The following is a 26,494-nucleotide window of genomic DNA, read 5'->3' on the forward strand; positions in this document are numbered from 1 at the left end:
AGAGTCTCCCTTGTTTTATTTCAGGTGGTTAGAGTCTCCCTTGTTTTATTATTAGGTGGTTAGAGTCTCCCTTGTTTTATTTCAGGTGGTTAGAGTCTCCCTTGTTTTATTATCAGGTGGTTAGAGTCCCCCTTGTTTTATTATTAAGATGGTTAGAGTCTCCCTTGTTTTGTTATTAGGTGGTTAGAGTCTCCCTTGTTTTGTTATTAGGTGGTTAGAGTCCCCCTTGTTTTATTATTAAGGTGGTTAGAGTCTCCCTTGTTTTATTATTAAGGTGGTTAGAGTCCCCCTTGTTTTATTATTAAGGTGGTTAGAGTCTCCCTTGTTTTATTATTAAGGTGGTTAGAGTCCCCCTTGTTTTATTATCAGGTGGTTAGAGTCTCCCTTGTTTTATTATTAAGGTGTTAGAGTCTCCCTTGTTTTATTATTAGGTGGTTAGAGTTTCCCTTGTTTTATTTCAGGTGGTTAGAGTCTCCCTTGTTTTTTTATTAGGTGGTTAGAGTCTCCCTTGTTTTATTTCAGGTGGTTAGAGTCTCCCTAGATGTATTGGTTTTATTCTAGTATTTTTATGTACGAGCTTCTATGTACGAACTTTGCTATATAAATAAACTTGGTGCTTGCTAGTTGGGCCCTAATTCAAAAGGTCCAGTAGAAACAGGACTGGCCAGCAAGCTAGCTAGGCTATGCCACTAGTACACACTGTCCCTTGGTCTTGCCTGTTGATGCCTGCACACCACACCAACCTCACTGACAAGCCCCAGCTTATTTGGTCATTGATTCAGCTTAAGGGGACCAGTGAACCACCTGGCTCACTTGTACAGGAAATTCGAACTGTAGTCACATGTTCAAACGTCACTGGCAGCAAAGTGTTAAATGCAATCAACCAGACTACATTTCTGTATTGGACCTCATTGTTCAGGCTCCTTATGAGGTGCACAGTTATTACCAAAGAAAAAAATGTATCTGTCTGGCTTTGATTTTAGCATTGGAGTGTAGAATATTTATTTCACATGCTTTCCTTGTGACAAAACATACTCTACAACAAGTATAAATATATGCAAGTTATGATTTATAGCACAAGAAAAATCTACCTTCACTGTTTTCAAAGTATTTCATAAATTTAGTGTAATATCTGTAATACTGCAACAACGCATAGCAATGGTATTAAAATTGTGTGCGCTGACTTTACAGTAGCTGACTGGAGTTGAGTGTTAAAAAATTCACTCCCAGCTGAGCAAGATCATTTCTGGGGTACTATTAACATTGGTGGTTTTCAATACACTATTCCCCCTACTAATATTGGCACACTTGGCAAAAATGACCAAACAGGCTGTAGAAAAATGACTTTGCTGTTTGTCCTCTTGGTCTTTCATTCAAAATATTCAAAACTTTAATTGAACCTATAATTTAACTTTAAAAAAAAAGTGAAATACATTTTATAAATCTCTCCAAAACAAACTTGCCATAATAATGGAAAGGGTGCGAATAATATAATGGACTCCATAAGTAACAGATATTAAATCAGAACCTGACTTTCTTTGCCAGGAAGCTTGAACTGGGCCATGTTTGGATCTTTTAGCAGGACCAAAATATATCATGTACCAAATGTTCATCCCAGTCCGTGACTTGAACCCCATAGACAACCTGTGGGATGAGCTGAAGAGGGGAGTCCAGTGTGTACCTCAGAATCTGAAGTTTCTGGACAGATATCTTAGGGAGAAATTGTTTCAGATCCCTTTCCATGTGTTCTCCAACTTCATTATGCATTATAGGAGATGGTTCAAAGCTGTTATCTTGGCAGAGGGAGGTGGCACCAATGAAGGGTGCTAACACTCTTGTCACATACTGGAGTCAAATAAAATAGAAAATCAATTGTTTTAAATTTATTAAAGGTAGAAATGTTGAATGAAAGATCAAGAGGATAAACACTTTGCTCGTATATACTGATTGTGCCAAACTTATTGGAGGGCTAGGTAAGAATGGCTGCTAGCGAAAAGTGCCTGTAGAATTCCCATGTTTATCTCCCGACCTTACAGGGAAAACTGAAAATATTTCATCTTTGATGTTAGGCTTAGAATCAGATCAGAAGAATCTTTGGTAATCAATATACTTGTTACTTGAAATACATCTATTCTTTAGGAAACATTTCACAGCTTACCCCTAGCTGTTGTGTTTTATGGTACAACTGGGGTGGAGGAATTGGTTGCTAAAAAATCTGACTGGCTGGTAGATTTTTAATCTATCTATCTATCACAGTGGCTGGTGAACCAAAAAGTTATTATTAGGCTCTGATCATCACTTGCCCTTGCTTGGGCAACTGCACCTGCAAGTACAGTCAGCTGGTAAAACTAAAAACATCATTCAAGGGCTTAAGGTTTAGTGCTGAGAAGCTGTTTACAGTGAGTGCAGCCATTGTTTCAGTGTTACAGGTCTCAGGCAAAGCTAGCTAGCTGGCAAATTCTTCTGCTATTTTTCAACAAGGGGATGGCAAGACTCTGCTGTACTGCAACTCCATGAATTCTCATATCTCAATACTTCTGTAATTTGCATATTTCTTTTAAGAAAATAAAAGAAGAAAAATTGGCTGGAATGGGCTACAGTATAAGAAATTAGTCCTTAATAAACTGAAATGTTTTATGCCAAGACAAGATTTTGGAGATTATAAAGAAAAGTGAAATGAGCTTGACAAGATCCGCACAAGGAATTGTCTATGCTTATTAAGGTTTCTGTGATGACAAACTAGAGAGGTCAGTGAAGCTGCTCTCTCTATCACCACATGATTACCACAGGCCAGGAGTAATTGTGTCCTGTTATGATACAATAATGACATAATAATGACAGAGTGGTTTTCATCAGCATCTGGGCTGAGAACCATCAACAGCAGAGAAGTGCTTTGAGTACAAATTAGGAGAATGATGAAGACTGCTTTGTTAGCATAGAAATTGAAGTAGTCAGTATTTAATGGAGATTGGATTCAACATGTCCACCTTTAACAAACACCTCAATGTATGGAAAAGACCTCTCGCACTTTACTTGACTGACTCTTCACATACTGTGTGTAGTTCTGCAGTAATGTAATTATGTACTGCAGTAATGTTGGGCAGTTGTGTAGCAATGCTGAGCAGGAGTGATGTTGTTCTGTGCTAATGTAGTTCAGTGATAAAGTAGTTACGTAGTAATGTTTAGTGGTACTGTACTGGTACTGTAGGTCTGTACTGAAGTAACTGTGGCTACTGAATGTAAATGCTGGTCTTCGAATGGTGAGCCTGCGGCTATTGTATGTAATAATGTAGGTCTTCAAATGGTGGGCCTGTGGCTACTGTATGTAATAATGTAGGTCTTCAAATGATGGGCCTGTGGCTACTGCATGTAATAATGTAGGTATTCAAATGGTGGGCCTGTGGCTACTGATTGTATTAATGTACGACTCACCTGATTTTTTAGGTCCAGTTTGGGACAGGGTCGGCCTCCATTGAAAGATTTCTCTCTGAGCCACTTGGACCTGATCTTCAGTCCTCCGCCACAGGGAGTACTACAGGGGGACCAAGGGGACCAATCGCTGAGCTTACAGTCCAGTGGACATGGCACATGGCATGCCTCTTCCACATATCCTGGAGACAAACAGGTTTTTGAGTCAGTCAGAGCTGTTGCCTGGAATTAAACGCTCACACCCACACATAAAAAGGGGGCTTGAAAAGCTAATTTTTATGGGCCAATCTAGGTGCCCTAGTAGTCAGTATAAATGTTTTGGGTAATTACCATGACTACAACACAATAATAGCCAGGCATTTTATTGATATTGCAATGCCATACGGGCACATTTGAGCCACGGGTTATATTATATTCAAGCTTTGTGGGTGGAGGACTGTTACACATGCAGGTACCCTGTATGTGCGTTTGTGTTTTTACCCTCCTGCTGTTTCCCCAGGTGTGCTTTATGTTCCTGATTGTGCTCGTTGGTGTTTCCCACATGGCTGTCATGAGTGCATCGCCTGACTGCTGAGGTGGACCAATCAGTGGACACCCCTCTTAATTGCACCACCCGTTCCTTTTTCCATTACCCAATCGCATCACACATCCCTGGTAAACATGGGCGTACACCTTATCCTACAACACATTCATAATCCAGTAAACATGGCCTGCACTTCATCCAACAACATCTTGATGATGCAGAACGAAATATAATAGCTAAATAGCAACAATTTCTTAACCTTCTAATCTCGATTCAAATCCCAAGTGACAATGGTCAAGTCTCGTGTAAATCCTGAATTCCACAGCTCAACTTCAAGTCACAAGAACCTGAATTTGTGTTTCAAGTCTACAAGTCAATGATTAAGAATATTGTGTTACTTGACAGAGATGATTAAATATTTTTTTTTTGTAATTTAAGATTTCTGACTATTTCTAGTTTCACATTTGATTAATTGAATGTCTGCTGGCTTGCCATATCTCATTAAAAAGGTGAGGTTCTCCTGATTAAAATTATGCCACACTTTTCTTTTCTTTTTTATATACATTTTAAGATATCTGTCTATAAAGACTGGCATGCCCATCCATAGGAAATAAATGGAAAGAGCTCAGAGATCTAAAGATCAAAAAAATTTCTTGACTATTGTGAAAAGACATGAAAGCCCGCTGGCTTGTCATCTCATATAAAAGTGGAGGTCCCCCTGATTAAAATAGTGTTGGTCTTGAAAAATATATACAGATGTCATAAGTTTACATACCCTGGCAGAAATTGTGAATTTTTTATTTATGTGATCATATGAAGCCCTTTATTATCACATAGTTGTTTGGCTCCATTATAAATCATAATGATAACAAAAAATGGCCTTGATCAAAAGTTTACATACCCTTGAATGTTTTGCCTTGTTACAGACACACAAGGTGACACACACAGGTAAAAATGGCAATTAAAGGTGAATTTCCAAACACCTGTGGCTTTATAAATTGCAATTAGTGTCTGTGTATAAATAGTTAATTAGTGAATAATATCACTGAGCCACTCTGGGGAGATCTCATTCGTGTGGTTTATGCAACATGGCCAAAGACTTTGCATGACCTGGAGGCGTTCTGCCAAGATGAATGGGCAGTTAAAACACCTGCAAGAATTTGGGGCCTCATAGACAATTATTACAAAAGACTGCACACTGCCATTGATGCTAAAGGGGTTTTATACACAGAATTAAGAACTAAGGGTATGCAGACATTTGAACAGGGTTCAGTAAATGTTTTCTTTGTTGCCATGTTTTGTTTTTTGATTGTGCCATTCTGTTTTGACCTACAGCTGAATGTGAATCCCATAAGAAATAAAAGACATGTGTTTTGCCTGCTCACGAATGTTTTCTTCACAAATGGTACATAGAGTGGATATAAAAAGTCTACACACCCCTGTTAAAATGGCAGGTTGTTGTGATGTAAAAGAATGAGACTAAGATAAATCATTTCAGAACATTTTCCACTTTTAATGTGACCTACAATGTGAACAATTCAATTGGGCGTGGGAAGTAAAAACCTTACAATAACCTGGTTGCATACGTGTGCACATCCTCTTATCACTGGGGATGTGGCTGTGTTCAGAATTAACCAATCACATTAAAACTCATGTTAAAAAATAAGTAATTACACACCTCCCATCATTTAAAGTGACTGATTAATCACAAATAAAGTTCAGCTGTTCTAGTAGGATTTTCCTGACATTTTCTTAGTTGCATCTCAGAGCAAAAGCCATGGTCCGCAGAGAGCTTCCAAAGCATCAGAGAGATCTCATTGTTGAAAGATATCAGTCAGGAGAAGGGTACAAAATAATTTCCCAAGTATTAGATATATCATGGAACTCAGTGAAGACAGTGATCATTAAGTGGAGGAAATATGGGACAACAGAGACATTACCAAGAACTGGACGTCCCTCCAAAATTGATGAAAACACAAGAAGAGAACTGGTCAGGGAGGCTTCCAAGAGGCCTACAGCAACTTTAAAGGAACTGCAGGAATTTCTGGCAAATACTGGCTGTGTGCTACATGTGACAAAAATCTCCCGTATTCTTCATACATCAAATCCCACAAAAGCACATGGAAAATGTATTATCATGTGATGAACCAAGGTTGAACTTTTTGGCCATAATTCCAAAAGGTATGTTTGGTGCAAAAACAACACTGCACATCACCCAAAGAACACTATACCCACAGTGAAGCATGGTGGAGGCATCATCATGCTTTGGGGCTGTTTTTCTTCAGCTGGAACCGGGGCCTTAGTCAAGGGTGGAGGGAATTGTGAACAGTTCCAAATACCAGGCAATTTTGGCACAAAACCTTGAGGCGTCCGTAAGAAAGCTGAAGATGAATTTCACCTTTCAGCATGACAACCACCCAAAGCACACATCCAAATCCACAAAAGCATGGCATCACCAGAAGAAAATTAATGTTTTGGAATGGCCCAGCCAGAGCCCAGACCTGAATCCAATTGAACATATGTGGTGTGATCTGATGAGGACTGTGCACAGGAGATGTCCTCACAATCTGACAGATTTGGAGCGCTTTTGCAAAGAAGAGTGGATAAATATTGCCACGTCAAGATGTGCCTTGCTAATAGACTCCTACCCAAAAAGACTGAGTGCTGTAATAAAATCAAAAGGTACTTCAACAAGGTATTAGTTTAAGGGTGCGCACACTTATGCACTGTCCTGACATGATTTATCTTTGTCTCATTCCTTTACATCACAAGAACCTGGCATTTTAACAGGGGTGTGTAGACTTTTTATATCCACTGTATATTACCAATTCTCTAAGGGTATCAATCAATGAATCAAATAGATTTATAAAGCCATTTTAACATCAGCAGTTGTCACAAAGTGCATTTACAAAACACCCAGCCTAAAACCCCAAGGAGCAAACAACATGTATGCAAAGTTTTGAGCACAACTGCACATAAAGTAAAATGTTTTGGATTGAGGTACAGAGTATTATTAAGAAATAAAATGATATTACAGAGCTACATCGATGGTGGAGATGTACTGTTATGTTTTCAAGATGACAACATCACTGGGGGAGATGTACTGTTATGTTTTCAAGATGACAACATCACTGGGGTAGATGTACTGTTGCGTCTTCAAGATGACAACATCACTGGGGGAGATGTACTATTGCGTTTTCAAGAAGACAATATCACTGGGGGAGATGTATTGTTATGTTTTCAAGATGACAACATCACTGGGGGAGATGTACTATTGCGTTTTCAAGAAGACAATATCACTGGGGGAGATGTATTGTTATGTTTTCAAGATGACAACATCACTGGGGGAGATGTACTGTTGTGTTTTCAAGAAGACAATATCACTGGGGGAGATGTACTGTTATGTTTTCAAGATGACAACATCACAGGGGGAGATACTTTTTTTTGACTCTATTACTAATTGCACTGTGATTAATTCATATCCACAAAAAGAACCACTTTGAAAATGAAAACAAAAAAGCAATGAAAACATGTATTATTTTGTATAATATAATATTATATTTTAGATTCCACGGGAATGTACAAAGTTATAATGACTGTGACTATCCCTTTTGTTGTGACCAATCGGTAATATGAGGGGAGAGAGGATGCTGGGGAAATCTAAACAAGTCTCTCAAGTCACACAGCTAAGTCCAAGTTAAGTTAAAAGTCAAAGATGGTTAAGTCGAAGTCGGGATGCAAGTGTTTTCTCTTTTTACCAAGTCAAGTCTCAAGTTGCGAAATTATCTGACTCGTGATTTCATCGCTGCTTAACAACATAGTATATAAATTAGCTACCTTGTCAACTACACTTTTAAAATGAATTGGATGAAAAAATAAATTGTTAGATACAGATTCCATCTGGTACTTCATTCCAAATGCCATTTTTAAGAAACTTGGACGTTTCAGTTTTCTATAAAAATGCAATTACTTGCCCAACAGATTAACCATTAAACTTTTATGCTTTCACTAACAAGCTCTGTTATCCTGGAAACTATGCTTCCTGCACAACATTTCTCCCCACAGATCTATATTGTGGAACAACAGAGGTATAGTTTTTCTTTATTCTTTCCAAACAGGCATGACAAATATATAAATTTTCTTCTAGATATTCTGGATCCGATGGGCAATGTTCTAACTTATGAACAGTTCATGTCTCTGCATTGTTTTGCAATTCCTTTTAAAAGACTATAACTGTCTGATTAAAGCTATGCCAAACGATCTACTCCGGTTAATGAAATCCCACACAGCTTTGGAACTAACAGAACTTACTTTCCTGACCTCGCCTTACAAGGCGTTTCATTACTTGAGAAATCATGTAATAACAAATATATTAGATAGGTTTTCCACTCAAAAAATAAGATCTCTCCAAGATGAAAAATCTGAGATTTATTGGGCTAAAGCCTGGATGACACCTAATAGGTTCTGTCTCCCAAATATATTAAAAAGGGTACACTTTACTATATTACAAAATATATGCCTGTAATGCATTGTTTTCTAAGTATTCTGATATTCAAAATGTTTGTACATTCTGTGATAATAACAATGAAACTCGTACCTGTTTTTTGACTGTTATTACTTTATTCAATTCAGGAAAAATCTTGGTGACTTAATTATTTACATAATTAAGCAGCCCTACGCTTTTGCTATAAAAGGTATCATCTGCTAATACACCAATAAAATCAAATACTTAACTCTGTTCTATATATTTCCTCATCATTATTGCCATTATTTTGTAACAAATAGAAATTCCAAAAGAAAATTCCCAAACATATTGTAATCCTAGCTGATCATAAAGTTTTTATAAAATCCTTAAGACTTGTAAATAACAAGAAAAATGTAACCATATTATTTATATATTTTTTTTGAATATTCTAATTTGAACCAAGTTTCTAGTCTTCCTTACAAAAAAGGTATATATATATATATATATATATATAAAACATTATAATTACATATGCTATACATTTTATCATCATTATTGCCAAATGTTCTATCAACAAACAGAAATTTCTAAAGAAAATTCCCAAACATATTGTATTCCTAGGTGATCATAAAGTTTTTATAAAATACTTTTCCTTTCCTTAAGCTATTTTACCCCCTTGTTAAATAGCATAGTGGTTAAATAGCATAGTAGGTCCCGCGTTCAAATCTAATCACAGTCAAAGCAAATTATGCATTAGGATTTGTTCTGGATAGATAAAATGTTGCTGGCTACAACCTTAAGTAGCTGCATTATAGTAAGCCTAAAATAAAACTGTTCATGGTTATGTTGCCACTATTTTTGGTGGATCCGTGCATTAGGATCTGTTCTGGATAGATAAAATGTTGCCGCTACAACATTCAGTAGCTGCATTATAGTAAGCCTAAAATAAAACTTCGACTATTTCTGGTGGATTTTCAAAATACGCATCCGTGTATGATTTTTGGGGTAATATAGGCTATATAAAAAACCCTTGGGCAGTGAAAGAGTAGAGGTTTCCACGATTCTCCCATCTTTTCACTTGATGAAAAGGTCAGTTATCTATACCCATATGTTTATGCGCCTTGAAATAGCTTTGGCTGTGTTAAGTTCAAATAGTAAGTTAGATACTAGTAAGCCTATTACTGGCTTATAAGCTGTTAAAACAGCCAGCTGTAAAAGCCATACATTTCAGAGATGCTATTTGTGGTGGAGGTAAACTTAATAAGAAAAGTTAGTCATTTTAATACAATGCTTAATGATGTCTAGCGAAATATTCAAACTTGTTGTGATTTTAATGTGCGACAAAATGATTTAATGTCGAGATGCAATACGACACTGGGTAAACATATAGCACCGTGGTGTAGTGCCACTCATGTGGGAGAGCCGGGTTTGAATCCATTGAAGGCAACAACATGTACCCCTTTTAATTGTGGGTAGGCTGAACTAGGCCTGTCTGGTTCCTTTTCTGATTAAATTGTGTTTTTATATTTCTTTTATTATTCTTTTTATGTATTTCAAAAAAAAATATTTTAAAGCACTTTGTGTAATTGTACTAGAAAAGTGCTATACAAATAAAGTTATTATTGTTATTTTGATTCAAGTTTCTAGACTTCCTTACAAAATGTATTATATATATATTTTTGTAATGATTTTATTTTATTTATTTATCCTTATTCACAATGATATGACTCTCTATAAACTAATCTACGATTGTTCTGTATTACATTGACATTTTCATGTTTACTCTGTTTCCATTTATACCGCACATCTTACTGTTTAATGTTTTATTAACAATAAAAAATATATATAATAAATGAACTAGCTACCTTGAAGAAGGGAATGGGAATTATGTTCTTTCCCTTCTACCTACAACCGAAGTACTGCATTTTGAAACAACAGGTATGCAGTACAACTGTCCGGGCATCATTACATAAGTACTGATGAGTGTCTCATGTTTCTCATCCTGTTTGTGGTCATGTGTTAGGTGTCTCTGGTTCTAATCCTTGTGTTAGGCATCTCCGGTTCTCATCCTGCTCATAGCCTTGCGGTAGGTGTCTCTGGTTCTCATCCTGCTTGTGGTTTTGTGTTGGGCATCTCTGGTTCTCATCTTGCTTGTGGCCTTGTGTTAGGTGTCTCTGGTTCTCATCTTGCTTGATGACGTAGCCTTGCCGGCTGGATAATCTGTTAAATACGCTAAAATAGGCACTTTTGAGGTGACGCTTTTATGAGAATGTCTTTATAAAGACAGGGATAACTCAAAATAGGGACGGTTACTTCCTCTGAAATGGGCCTTTAAATATTCCAATACAGACAGCGTCTGAGTCAGAGCAAACTATCACACATAACGTCAGGGGAAACTCCCAGGACCTGACCTGAGACCTGTGTCTCATTTACATTCAAAACATGAGAGATCCCTCATTGACACAGAGAAAGAGAATTAGATATAAAAAAAACTGCTGTCACAGAGAGTGAGAGAAAGTAATACAATGATTAATGATAAAATTCAGACCACAAATTTAGTCATTCTTAAACTCTTCAATATTATAAGCTCTGCTATCTTCCCCAATATTTGCAACCAAGGTCAAATCAACCCAATCCACAAAAGCAGAGGCAAATGTGACGCCAGGGGAATCTGTGTGAACAGCAACCTTGGGAAAATCCGTTGCAGTATGTTCAACAGCAGGCAACAGCATTTCCACAGCAAAAACAATATCCTGAGCAAATGTCAAAATGTCTTCTTACCAAAACACTGTACAACAGTCAATGTGTACAGTCTCCACACCTTAACTGTCAAACAGAGAAAAATTCAAGAAGTTTTCACATTTTACTAATTTACAAAAAGCCTTTGACTGAATTTGGAATTAGGTTGAGGAGTAAACATTTACAGAAAGTGGAAAGTAGTTCAAACTGGCAGCAAACACATACATGTTCAACCTGGCCTCACCCTCTGGACTCTACACTATTAGCAGGTGATCTGATTTTCCGGTTTCCAACCAGGGTGGGACTACAACTCCTAGATCTCCTTTCTCCAACCAGGCGGGGCCCACAGCAGCATCTAGATCTCACATCTCCAACCATGGGGGGCCTGCAGCATCACTTAAATCTCCTGTCTCCAACCAGGGGGATCTACAGCAAGACCTAGAAATTCTGCAAACATTCTGTTAGACCTGGGCCCTTTTCAGTGAATGGACACACATTACCTTGACACTATTGCCCTGGAGCTAACCCATAACCACCTCCATAGGCCTAAACATCCACACCACAGGTAACTTAACAAGGCTGTGAATTACCTCAGAGGTAAGTCAAGAAGGGCTTTGAAAGGAACATAAAATCTGACAGCCAAAATACTTCCTCTACAGAAATCATCGTCCTCTTTTGGTTGTGACATGTCGGTTGCAACAACCAACAATTCACAAAATGGGATAAACACGTTCTTGATACTGCATGCAGATTTCTGAAGTATTTTCAGGGTACAACACAAAACCCCAAATAATGCTTACTGCAATAATACGGAATTAGGAAATGTTTTTGCTATTATGTCAAATGGTCCAAAAAAGTAAAAAAATAAAAGGTACTGTTAAATGTCACACAAATTTAAAGGTAAGACACCTCATACATTTCATAAAGTATATATATATATATATATATATCCACAAAGAGAGGAAGTATGAAAAACACCCTCAGATGGCTGATATTGGAATTATTTAAACATAAACAGACCCCACAATCAATCAATCAAATATATTTATGAAGCCCTTTTTACATTAACAGTTGTCACAAAGTGCTTTTACAAAACAAAACAGAGCACCAGAGGAGCCTCACAGTCACACCAAACCAAATAATGAGAAAACAAAAAGAGAACCATTTTACACGCTGGAATGAATGAATCTACCTTGCTTAAGCAAAGATACCTGACCTCTGTGAATCACCCACAATTAAGAAAAAAAAGTGACTATTTCTGACTATGTACTCATACTGCATGTACCATGCTATTGCTGCTGAGAGAACCCATAAGTAGACTTGTGTCAAGAGAAGAACCCACACGTAAACAATATTTACTTCATAAACTTCTGCTTTAAGGTATTAGCAAAAAGGCTATTAACTATATAAATATTGTTAATCACCTTGATCTTACACTCAAACTATAAAAGGATAGATAATTATAATTGTGTCACATTATTGTCACTACATAGGGGTACTATGTAGAATCCAGTCTCTAAGCAATAACACCTCGTCTTCCCTTAACGAATGAGATTGGTTTAGTACTAGCTAGTCCAGGGTTGGAAAGGTAGTACCGACCGGTATAGTACCAGCTAGTCCAGGGTTGGAAAGGAACTACTGACCGGTTTAGTTCCAGCTAGTCCAGGGTCAGAAGGATAGTACTGACCGGTATAGTACCAGCTGGTCCAGGTTTGGAAAGGTACTACTGACCGGTATAGTACCAGCTAGTCCAGGGTTTGAAGGATAGTACTGACCGGTATAGTACCAGCTAGTCCAGGGTTGGAAAGGTTGTACTGACCGGTATAGTACCAGCTAGTCCAGGGTTGGAAAGGTACTACTGACCGGTATAGTACCAGCTAGTCCAGGGTTGGAAAGGTAGTACTGACCGGTATAGTACCAGCTAATCCAGGGTTTGAAGGTAGTACTGACCGGTATAGTACCAGCTAGTCCAGGGTGGTTTAGGATGGGGAAAATATTTTTTCAAACATTAACTTAAAACATTAACTGTGGATGTCTACTGGTCATTTGTGTTTGTTTGTATGCTCATAGTTCAGTAACAAATATTGTCCCTTTAATCCTCTGTGCAACCTGTCCTTAACAAGAATATAGCACTTAGTTTTATTCTATTATGTTTGATGAGGTGGGAGAACACATAAGTCACCTGAGATCTTTCATCAAAGTAGAAATGTCAGAAATGAATCCTACAGATTCCTTTGACCTCTTCTTCCAATGACCTTCCCAGGTCCATGGAGGACACTATATCTGTTAGGCAATGTGTAATCACCTTCGTAGTAGGGTGGTTGGATGCTCACCCTTTAAAAGGTTACTGGGGGACAGCTGGGAAAATGTGTGCAAGTGAATATAACCTTTCTTATAAATGTTTATACTTCAATAATCTAACATCATATTGTTTGTTTAAATATACATGATAACAAGTGACCATACTTAGTAAAGGTAGCTAACCTTCCCGAGATGAGCCTAACATTAAAACAGCATGTGTTCCTGGGCTACCCAGACTGTTTAGAAATCCAGGATTCGGGGATGCAAAGTCTGGTGGCTTAGACTTCCTAATATGCATGTAATTATCAGTAGCCCTATGAACTTGAGTATGAAAATTAACGCGGAATGACGTTGTAATCTATATTTTAATGTAATACAATCTATTCCAATCACGCAAAAGCACTTTGTGACAACTGGTGTTGAAAAAAAGGGCTTTATAAATAAATTTTATTGATTGATTGACGTAGTAGTTACAATACAAAACTTTAAATATCAGCAATAATCAATGTCCTCCCAAAACGTATACAAGTTTACTAAGCATATCGTAAGCATCGAAAACACCCTATAGCACGAACGTGTGCTTAGAGCACCCATTTACATTAAACTCCTAACTAATTTAAACGACACAACGTGTCCTAAATTTCTACCCTGTTAAGGGAGAACTAACTCAAATCACTGTTTGAGGTATGGATATTTATCCAAATAGCAGGCATGTCCTAAACACACCCGCTAATAATGATTACATTACTTTAACTTGGCTAACATAATGAACATGAAGGACAGGAACTGTGTTCCAGATCTTTAGAGAAGCAAATGTTACCCAGGACAATGATTAACATCACCTAGGATCGTTTGGAGACTTTGTGTGGCCAGACGCTCCTCTTCATCAAATACACTCTTCCTCAACAGATATTTCTCATCACACTACACAGGAGCAACACTTGCATGAAAAATACTCAGACCACGCTCATACCCACGGTATCACACATACCCACGGTATCACTCATACCCACGGTATCACACATACCCACGGTATCACACATACCCACGGTATCACTCATACCCACGGTATCACTCATACCCACGGTATCACTCATACCCACGGTTTCACTCATACCCGCGGTAACGCTCATACCCACGGTATCACTCATACCCGCAGTAAAACTCATACCCACGGTATCACTCATACCCACGGTATCACTCATTCCCACGGTATCACTCTTACCTGCAGTAAAGCTCATACCCACGGTATCACTCATACCTGCAGTATCACTCATACCCACGGTATCACTCATACCTGCAGTATCACTCATACCTGCAGTATCACTCATACCCACGGTATCACTCATACCTGCAGTATCACTCATACCTGCAGTATCACTCATACCCACGGTATCACTCATACCCGCAGTATCACTCATACCCACGGTATCACTCATACCCACGGTAACACTCATACCCACGGTATCACTCATACCCACGGTATCACTCATACCTGCAGTATCACTCATACCCACGGTATCACTCATACCCACGGTATCACTCATACCCACGGTATCACTCATACCTGCAGTATCACTCATACCCACGGTATCACTCATACCTGCAGTAACGCTCATACCCACGGTATCACTCATACCCACGGTATCACTCATACCCACGGTATCACTCATACCCACGGTATCACTCATACCCATGGTATCACTCATACCTGCAGTTACGCTCATACCCACGGTATCACACATACCCACGGTATCACTCATACCTGCAGTTTCACTCATACCCACGGTATCACTCATACCTGCAGTATCACTCATACCCACGGTATCACTCATACCCACGGTATCACTCATACCTGCAGTAACGCTCATATGCAGGCCTTTTAATTGTACCTAGAATTTCTAAACAAACAGCTGGCGGCAGGCCCTTTTCTTATAGAGCTCCACTACTGTGGAATGCCAATTAAGGTTAGAAATGCAAACTCAGTGCAAACAAGTGTCCACTAAAAACTAATCTCTACAGCACGGTTTATAATTAGGTGCAGCCTGGCCCGGGGGTGTGAAGGTGACCAGTAGGCTTGATACTGTCCACCCTTGCTGTCTTGCCAGGTGGGCTCTCGTCACCACTGAGATGCCCTCCCTCCAATGCCTTTCAGGGGAAGAGTCACTGGCTTGTTGTTGACACCCTTGTGCTGGGGGATATGAGGAATGCACTTGTAACTTTTCTCAGTCTCCTCCAGTTTAAAATTTTAGGAGGAGATGAGGTTCTGGTCCACACCTGCGGAGTACCTGGTTTGGGGGGCCCGTTGCTGTCCCTGTCCTTGTCCACCTGGTCATACTTCTGACCTAGTCTAAAATCAAATAGCCTCTGGATTTAGCCCAGAGAAATGTATTAATTATTCCAATTGGACTCTTAATATCTCACCCGGCACAGCCAGAAGAGGACTGGTCACCCCTCTGAGCCTGGGTCCTCTCTAGGTTTCTTCCTAAAATTTGGCCTTCTTAGGGAGTTTTTCCTAGCCACTGAAATTCAACACTACTGTTGTTTGCTCCTTGGGGTTTAAGGCTGGGTGTCTCTGTAAAGCACTTTGTGACAACTGCTGTTGTAAAAAGGGCTTTATAAATAAATTTGATTGATACTCATACTCACGGTAATACTCATACCCATGGTAATATTCATACCCATGGTAATATTCATACCCACGGTAATGCTCATACCCGTCGTAACACTCATACCCAGGGTAACACTCATACCTAGGGTAACACTCATACCTAGGGTAACACTCATACCCACGGTAATACTCATACCCACGGTAATTCTCATACCCACGGTAATACTCATACCCACGGTAATACTCATACCCAGGGTAATTCTCATACCCACGGTAACACTCATACCCAGGGTAACACTCTAACCCACGGTAATACTCATACCCACGGTAATTCTCATACCTATGGTAATACTCATTCCAATGGTAACACTCCAACCCACGGTAAAACTCACAGTTGCAACACTATGTGACATCTGACAGTGATGATGGACAATATGTTAGAAATCGCTGGCTGGTTGTCAACTAATGGTGTCCATTGAGCCCGCAGCATAGTTAGGGATTTGAAAGAATAAAGACATATTTTCAAGTCAAAGGTGATAGAAACCCTCTGGTTGCCTACCTGACTCAGAACAGAGGGAGGGACTGACCGGACGACCTTGCCAGTCCAGGCAGGTCACAGCTCTATAGCGTCGTCCATGACCACACTCTCTTTGGTCCAGGTGTCCAGACTGCCTCACGCCCAGAGGGAAGCCCGGTGTAATGGATTCAGGCAGGATGCAGGAGGACCAGTTACCAAACGGCTGGGACAGGAAGTCATTGCACGAACATGCCTCTGTCTCCAGTAGGGGGTATAGCTCCGCCCTTAGACAGTGATCCCTCTTCTTACTGCGACCTGAAAGGAGGACAGACAGACAGATCAGCAGGGTCTACAATCTCTTCCCTTTCCTTCTCCACCTGGAAACCACTTCATACGTATTTTATTATAACTACATCTAATGTCTCCATATTTCAAATATTCTAACTAAATGTACTGTCTCTAATGAGGGGAGAAGTAAATGTGTTTCCACTATGAAGACTGTATTTAAGTGGCTATTAGCTCTTCTCAGCTCACTTCCCCTCATCACTGTTATAATTAGTCCTGTCTATTACATCTGATGAGTATCATTAGGTTACAAGTATAGGAACCTTTTAGCAGAGAACAATCTGTTCAGCTGTCACATTGCTATCGGAGGAATCCTTATACTCTGACTTGTCAGAATCTTTTCAACCTTCTAATCCTAACCCAACCGTACCCCATGTAATTCTGAATAACTGATCATGACTTGATTTACACAGAGTATGTCTGTCCAGATACTATGCATGTGGTGAGGTCAGAGGTATATATGGCTGAACAGGAGAGGATGAGTAGATTGAGTCTCTGAGGAGATTTTTCTGCCTGGGTGAACACCCCCTGGGGCTTGTACAGAAGGCTACACTCAGCCTTGTTTCAAGGTACATGGCAGTCTGTTGATATCCCTTTGGTGGTCTTCTAGCACTCTACTTGGCCAACTGCATGTAGCAATTTCCTGCCTGGTTGGCTCTGTCTGGGCGTATCTTTCGACAGGGGTCGTTTCCCTCAACACATCTCAGTCTACAGTATTTAGGCTGCTACAGTCTATGTGCTGACGGGCTCAGTTCAGTCTGTCCTGTTTTCTCTGTTGTCCTGTTGGATCTTACAGGCCTTTTCAATCAATGAGAGTTTACAATTGAGCGTCCTATTTTACATGACGATTAAGTTATCATGAGCATGTACTGACAGATAAGCCAAAAGATGGTTTTGAGCTGGAATTGAAGATACTTTTGAGAGCCAAACTAACAGCCTATTTTAAAGAGCCACAAGAATAGCCTCAACATAAATGCCCATCCCTACTCTCACATGCAACATCATGTAGATGTGTCAAGAGCTGAGAAACTCATCAATAAACAGATGTATGTTCTATTACCCTTCAGGCCATTTTGTTGAATAAACAGAAGTACAGTGGGGAGAACAAGTATTTGATACACTGATGATTTTTCAGGTTTTCCTACTTACAAAGCACATAGAGGTTTGTCATTTCTATCATACACTCACCTAAAGGATTATTAGGAACACCATACTAATACTGTGTTTGACCCCCTTTCGCCTTCAGAACTGCCTTAATTCGACGTGGAATTGATTAAACAAGGTGCTGAAAGCATTCTTTAGAAATGTTGGCCCATATTGATAGGATAGCATCTTGCAGTTGATGGAGATTTGTGGGATGCACATCCAGGGCATGAAGCTCCCATTCCACCACATCCCAAAGATGCTCTATTGGGTTAAGATCTGGTGACTGTGGGGGCCATTTCAGTACAGTGAACTCATTGTCATGTTCAAGAAACCAGTTTGAAATGATTCGAGCTTTGTGACAAGGTACATTATCCTGCTGGAAGTAGCCATCAGAGGATGGGTACATGGTGGTCATAAAGGGATGGACATGCTCAGAAACAATGCTCAGGTAGGCTGTGGCATTTAAACGATACCCAATTGGCACTAAGGGGCCTAAAGTGTGCCAAGAAAACATCCCCCACACCATTACACCACCACCACCAGCCTGCACAGTGGTAACAAGGCATGATGGATCCATGTTCTCCTGTTTACGCCAAATTCTGACTCTACCATCTGAATGTTTCAACAGAAATCGAGACTCATCAGACCAGGCAACATTCTTCCAGTCTTCAACTGTCCAATTTTGGAGAGCTCGTGCAAATTGTAGCCTCTTTCCTATTTGTAGTGATGAGTGGTACCCGGTGTGGTCTTCTGCTGTTGTAGCCCATCCGCCTCAAGGTTGTACGTGATGTGGCTTCACAAATGCTTTGCTGCATTCCTCGGTTGTAACGAGTGGTTATTTCAGTCAAAGTTGCTCTTCTATCAGCTTAAATCAGTCGGCCCATTCTCCTCTGACCTCTAGCATTAACAAGGCATTTTCGCCCACAGGACTGCCGCATACTGGATGTTTTTCCCATTTCACACCATTCTTTGTAAACCCTAGAAATGGTTGTGCTTAAAAATCCCAGTAACTGAGCAGATTGTGAAATACTCAGACCGGCCCATCTGGCACCAACCTCCATGCCACGCTCAAAATTGCTAAAATCACCTTTCTTTCCCATTCTGACATTCAGTTTGGAGTTCCGGAGATTGTCTTGACCAGGACCACACCCCTAAATGCATTGAAGCAACTGCCATGTGATTGGTTGATTAGATAATTGCATTAATGAGAAATTGAACAGGTGTTCCTAATAATCGTTAAGGTGAGTGTATGTACACTTCAACTGTGAGAGACGGAAACTAAAACAAAAATCCAGAAAATGACATTGTATAATTTTTAAATAATTAATTAGCATTTTATTGCATGACATAAGTATTTGATCACCTACCAACCAGTAAGAATTCCAGCTCTCACAGACCTGTTAGTTTTTCTTTAAGAAGCCTTCCTGTTCCCCACTCATTACCTGTTTTAACTGCACCTGTTTGAACTTGTGACCTGTATAAAAGACACCTGTCCACACACTCAATCAAACAGACTCCAACCTCTCCACAAAGCTGTGTAAGGGCATCAGGGATAAAATTGTAGACCTGCACAAGGCTGGGATGGGCTACAGGACAATAGGCAAGCAGCTTGATGAGAAGACAACAACTGTTGGGGCAATTATTAGAAAATGGAAGAAGTTCAAGATGACGGTCAATCTCCCTCGGTCTGGGGTTCCATGCAAGATCTCACCTCGTGGGGCATCAATGATCATGAGGAAGGTGAGGGATCAGCCCAGAACTACATGGCAGGTCCTGGTCAATGACCTGAAGAGAGCTGGGACCACAGTCTTAAAGTAAACCATTAGTAACACACTACACCGTCATGGATTAAAATTCTGCAGCGCACGCAAGGTAGCTTTTTGGTCTAAACTCCACTCGCCGTGTTTGGAGGAAGAAGGATGAGTACAACCCCAAGAACACCATCCCAGCCGTGAAGCATGAAGCATGGAACACGGCTTGAAACATCATTCTTTTGGGATGCTTTTCTGCAAAAGGGACAGGACGACTGCACCGTATTGAGGGGAGGATGGATGCGGCCATGTATCTTGGCCAACAACCTCCTTCCCTCAGTAAGAGCATTGAAGATGGGTTGTGGCTGGGTCTTCCAGCATGACAACGACCCGAAACACACAGCCAGGGCAACTAAGGAGTGGTTCCGTAAGAAGCATCTCAAGGTCCTGTAGTGGCCTAGCCAGTCTCCAGACCTGAACCCAATAGAAAATCTTTGGAGGGAGCTGAAAGTCTGTATTGCCCAGCGACAGCCCCGAAACCTGAAGGATCTGGAGAAGGTCTGTATGGAGGGGTGGGCCAAAATCCCTGCAGCAGTGAGTGCAAACCTGGTCAAGAACTACAGGAAATGTTTGACCTCTTTAATTGCAAACAAAGGTTTCTGTACCAAATATTAAGTTCTGCTTTTCTGATGTATTAAATACTTATGTCAGGCAATAAAATGGAAATGAATTACTTAAAAATCATACAATGTTATTTTCTGGATTGCCATGCTTACAAACGAGGAATTTGGGATAGTTAATGAATTATGCTTACTATAATAACCCAAACTGCTCATGTAATATTTATTGCCAAAGTTTATAACCTTATAACCTTATTATCAAATTTTATCCATGAATAGTCAAAAATAAGGTCAACAAAAAGAATGGGCATGTTCATGATGGAATTTAAAAAAATGAACATGAAACGAACCTTCTTTTACAAACTAATCAACAGATGGAAAGCTTCACAGAACACTGTAGAACTTTTGAAGATACTCAGTATAAGCTATGACGTTTTCAAATGCTGACATTAGCCAAAATGAATGTTGGAATTCCGAACCACTGCTGAGTCAACTCATCCGATGCAAGTATCTTAATGATATGGAACAGCGAACACGCTGTTATAATCATGTTGACATTGATTAAGCGCAGAAATGTTCTAAATTCTACACCTGATATGTAGAGATTTGCATCCTGCTAATCTGACATCTGTATACATTTTTTTTTTTAAATTGCTTTGTATTACTGATACTAATAACATAAATAATAATATGAATAGATATTTAGAATATTAAATTGTTCTGTTAATACTACTAATAATAGGAATATACTGTACATTTTGAGAATGCCGCTGTTGATTCAGTTATATGGGTCACAATGGCTTGTAATTTTGAAAAGTGGGTCGCTTGAGAAAAGTATCAACTAATCCCTGTTTTTCTGTGTTACTGGAATCAACCAATCACCTCTTTCTGCACAATGCTTTTTTCAACCCTCTCCCCTCTGTAATATCTGCTGAGTATTGTTTTCCATCATAATTTGACAGTAATTTCCATATTCAAACACGACCTGCTGTGAACAATTTGGGAAGCAGATTAAAAAGCTGTGATTCAGAGTGTGTCTGAGGGAGTGTTAGGCATTCCAGCAGGCGCTCTGTCTCCAAGGTAGAGCATAATGCAGAGCCTTTAGGGACCCTCACTGACGGGGATGGGGGCTGTATTTAGGGTGAGACATCTACACAAATTGTAGTTACGGGAGATCAGCAAAGAAGGGAGATGGGGAGGGACGTGTAGGGCCATCATTGTTTTAGTAAATAAAAACACAAAACAAGTGAGATAAAGAAAAACAAATAAACACAGTGGAAGCTCAGAAAAAAATTTGAACATAGTGGTGAGCGGCTGCTGGTGGTTTGTTGGGCGTGGGGCAAGGACGGTATCTGACTTAGCAGTCTGTTGGATAGAAAACCCATAGCAAACACCATGTTAACCTCCCCTCGCTTTTCACCCCACCACAATTGACAATAAATCATTCATAACAAATGTTTAATGTCTTATGTCCACTCCGCAAGTTGACGTTAGAGACCCATTTGACAGTGAAGAAGAACGGGAAGAAGTGAGAGACCCAAACGACAGGCAGACGTATCAAATATTTATGTCATGCAATAAAATGCTAATTAATTATTTAAAAATCATACAATGTGATTTTCTGGATTTTTGTTTTAGATTCCGTCTCTCACAGTTGAAGTGTACCTATGATAAAAATTACAAACCTCTATGTGCTTTGTAAGTAGGAAAACCTGCAAAATCGGCAGTGCATCAAATACTTGTTCTCCCCACTGTAGGTCTTCTCACAACTCCACCATGAAGAAGTGGAAAGCATCGCACCATGACTGCTGACAGACACCACTATGTTGATGGCCAAGACCAGACAAACTGGCCTGGCAGAGAATATCGCACCATGACTGCAGACAGACACCACTAAGTTGACGGCCATGACCAGACAAACTGGCCTGGCAGAGAGCATCGCACCATGACTGCTGTCAGGGAAATTTAAACTGATGCATTCTTACTGATTAAAGGACTGAGTCCCATTGTTTAGATAAGTAGAGGAATGTGGGAGAGGGGGATCTGGTATTTGTCTAAGGGGGCATTCTTGATTGGTATCAGCAGATTGTAGGGCTAATCGTAAATCTGCCTATCTGTAGATTGTCCAGATGCTTTAAGTCCTCCTCAAGGGTTGAGAAGGTTACTCAGGTGGGGGAGGACAACATGTGACTTGTGTGAAGCCTATGATATATGATTGAACAAAGGGAATGTGTTGTATTGACATAAGACAGATGGGCAGCATCTTACCACACCCATTTTCTTCACTTATATACTGACGATTGTCCTGTACTAATTTAGAGATTATTAATTGTTACTTTGTAACCTGTGTATTCTCTCCTTGCAAGAATAAACTGTTTATTGCGCATTTGAGTTTTCCTCTGTTTTACCCCTATTTCGTAAATCGTTTTGACTTGTCACACTGCTGACAGTCACCACTACGTTGACGGCCATGACCAGACAAACTGGCCCGGCGGAGAGCATCGCACCATGACCAGACACACTGGCCCGGCGGAAAGCATGAAAAATTAGAAAAAATAACAAGATACAGATTTAGGTTTAACATGTGATTATTAACATGATTATTATTTGGTGAAGATCTTATATAAGTAGCTTAAATGTCAGCTGCTCTTCCCTTTTAGCCATAGCTCCTAGTCATCCAATACCCAGGGTTAATAGCCCATGTCCTCATCCGTCCACTAAAGATGTCCACTATCCTATCTTTCACTATCCAGACCCCATATCCCACAACCTCATTATCCAATATCATCCACTATTTGGGCCCAGTAGCACATGTCCTCCTCTTCCATTATCATACACTATCCAGGTCAAGTAGCCCATGTCCTCATCACCCACTACCATCCAATATCCAGGCCCAGTGCATAATATAATACACAAGATTTTTTGAATTTGACAATTTATTAAAAGTGAATTATTATACATAATAAACAAATAGGCTAAACAGAAAATGGAAAAAAAGCTTTTAAAGTATCTCTTTAATTCCAATCAAACCCTTTATCAACATCTCAGATATATTAGAAAAATTGCATGGTTCAAGTTTCATATCAGCAAACTAAAAGTCTTTACAGACAATATGAAGAGACGATTGAGCCACACATTTCAAGTAAAACTGGTAAACAATCCCAAAAAACCATTGACCAATGTCAATGAGGAGAAGACATTTTTAGTCTTCAGGCTTCATGCCTCATTCATTCATTCATCTTCTTCCTCTTCATCCGGGGCCGGGTCGCGGGGGCAGCAGTCTAAGCAGAGATGCCCAGACTTCCCTCTCCCCAGACACTTCCTCCAGCTCTTCCGGGGGGACACCGAGGCGTTCCCAGGCCAGCCGGGAGACATAGTCCCTCCAGCGTGTCCTAGGTCTTCCCCGGGGTCTCCTCCCGGTGGGACGGGACCGGAACGCCTTCCCAGGAAGGCGTTCCGGATGCATCCGAAACAGATGCCCAAGCCACCTCAGCTGACCCCTCTCGATGTGGAGGAGCAGCGGCTCTACTCTGAGCTCCTCCCGGGTGACCGAGCTTCTCACCCTATCTCTAAGGGATCGCCCAGCCACCCTGTGGAGAAAGCTCATTTCGGCCGCCTGTATCCGGGATCTTGTCCTTTCGGTCATGACCCAAAGTTCATGACCATAGGTGAGAGTAGGAACGTAGATTGACCGGTAAATCGAGAGCTTCACCTTGCGGCTCAGCTCTTTCTTCACCTCGACAGACCGATACATCGACCGCATTACTGCAGAAGCTGCACCGATCCGTCTGTCAATCTCCCGTTCCATCCTTCCCTCACTCGTGAACAAGACCCGTAGATACTTAAACTCCTCCACTTGAGGCAAGCACTCTCCACCAACCTGAAGTGGGCAAGCCACCCTTTTCCGACTGAGGACCATGGCCTCGGATTTGGAGGTACTGATTCTCATCCCCACCGCTTCACACTCGGCTGCAAACCGTCCCAGCGCATGCTGAAGGTCCTGGTTTGAAGGGGCCAACACGACAACATCATCCGCAAAGAGCAAAGACGAAATCGTGTGGTCCCCAAACCTGACACCCTCCGGCCCCTGGCTGCGCCTAGAAATTCTGTCCATAAAGATTATGAACAGAACCGGCGACAAAGGGCAGCCCTGTCGGAGTCCAAGTCTGACTTACTGCCGGCAATGCGGACCAAGCTCCTGCTTCGGTCGTATAGGGACCAGACAGCCCTTAGCAAAGGACCCAGGACCCCATATTCCCGAAGCACCCTCCACAGGACGCCGCGAGGGACACAGTCGAATGCCTTCTCCAAATCCACAAAACACATGTGGACTGGTTGGGCAAACTCCCATGAACCCTCCAACACCCCGTAGAGGGTATAGAGCTGGTCCAGTGTTCCACGGCCCAGACGAAAACCACACTGTTCCTCCTGAATCTGAGGTTCTACTATTGGCCGTATTCTCCTCTCCAGAACCCTGGCATAGACTTTCCCGGGGAGGCTGAGAAGTGTGATCCCCCTATAGTTGGAACACACCCTCCGGTCCCCCTTCTTAAAAAGAGGGACCACCACCCCGGTCTGCCATCCCAAAGGCACTGTCCCCGACCGCCACGCGATGTTGCACAGGCGTGTCAACCAATACAGCCCCACAACATCCAGAGACTTGAGGTACTCAGGGCGGATCTCATCCACCCCCAGTGCCTTGCCACCGAGGAGTTTCTTGACCACCTCAGTGACTTCAGCCCGGGTGATGGACGAGTCCACCTCTGAGCCTCTGCTTCTTCAATGGAAGACGTGACGGCGGGATTGAGGAGATCCTCGAAGTACTCCTTCCACCGCCCGACGACATCCCCAGTTGAGGTCAACAGCTGCCCACCTCTACTGTAAACAGCGTTGGTAGGGCACTGTTTCCCTCTCCTGAGGTGCCGGACGGTTTGCCAGAATCTCTTCGAGGCCAGCCGATAGTCCTTCTCCATGGCCTCACAGAACTCCTCCCAGGCCCGAGTTTTGGCCTCCACAACCACCCGGGCTGCAGTCCGCTATCGGATCCAACTCACCACCAGGTGGTGATCAGTTGACAGCTCCGCCCCTCTCTTCACCCGAGTGTCCAAGACATACGGCCGCAGGTCAGATGAAACGACAAAGTCGATCATCGACCTGCGGCCTAGGGTGTCCTGGTGCCATGTGCACTGATGGACACCCTTATGCTTGAACATGGTGTTCGTTATGGACAAACTGTGACTAGCACAGAAGTCCAATAACTGAACACCGCTCAGGTTCAGATCAGGGGGGCCGTTCCTCCCAATCACACCCCTCCAGGTGTCACTGTCGTTGCCCACTGTTTCATTATCAGTATCCACATACAATGCAAAATGCAATGGTCGTTCAAGTGCATTTCCCATAAACAAGTCACTTACATGTTTGGCAGATATCATTAGTTTGCTTCCCTGCACATCTGCCAACTGGACATAATCTTTCACCTTACATATAATTGCTAATTATTTTTTATTTATTTTTTATGCAGTCTATTATTTCTATGCTCAGTCCACAGCTCTTATTTGTTTTTACTTCCCTTATTACTTTTGTATTGATTGTTGCACCAACGACCAGAGCAAATTAATTGTTTCTTATGAAACTAACTTGGCAATGAAACCCTTTCTGATTCTGATTTCTGATTCGCCTATGTGCATTGATGCCAGCCAGGTCTAATAAGTGGTAAAACATTACTTCAGGCCATTTCGAATCCCTCCCTTTACAGAATACAACCCTGCTGCCATCTGGTCCAGAACATCAATTCCACACTTAGCTGTTGTAGTGGGCAAACTGTCTGATGCATAGTGTTCAAAATGCATACATTTCACTTTGGTTTTGCTTGGTAAATTGTAAGTGTAGCGTTCCCAGCCTTCAGAACTGTTGTTGAATATTTTTCAGACTGAGTCTGTGTACAGGGTGGCATCGCTCCTCTGATTTTATTCATTGTACCAACAATCGTAATTTTATTTGCCCAAATATCACATGCAAGTGGCAGGGATGTGACAAAATTGTCTGTG

At 41.0% G+C, this 26,494-nt stretch overlaps 1 protein-coding gene across 4 annotated transcripts in view; it reads right to left on the reverse strand.

Annotated features, from left to right (window-relative positions):
• Positions 1-26,494, reverse strand: part of thsd7ba (thrombospondin, type I, domain containing 7Ba) — a 292,455-nt gene that overhangs the window by 67,898 nt on the left and 198,063 nt on the right. For all 4 annotated transcript variants that reach the window (XM_034289054.1, XM_029115860.2, XM_029115859.2 and 1 more), the window contains exons 14-15: positions 16,628-16,900; positions 3,433-3,611 (exon numbers count right to left, since the gene is read on the reverse strand). In XM_034289054.1, the coding sequence (XP_034144945.1) occupies positions 3,433-3,611; positions 16,628-16,900 (452 nt within the window). The remainder of the gene's footprint in view (positions 1-3,432; positions 3,612-16,627; positions 16,901-26,494) is intronic.

This window comes from Esox lucius, chromosome 20 (assembly GCF_011004845.1).
Source record: "Esox lucius isolate fEsoLuc1 chromosome 20, fEsoLuc1.pri, whole genome shotgun sequence".
NCBI lineage: Eukaryota > Metazoa > Chordata > Actinopteri > Esociformes > Esocidae > Esox > Esox lucius.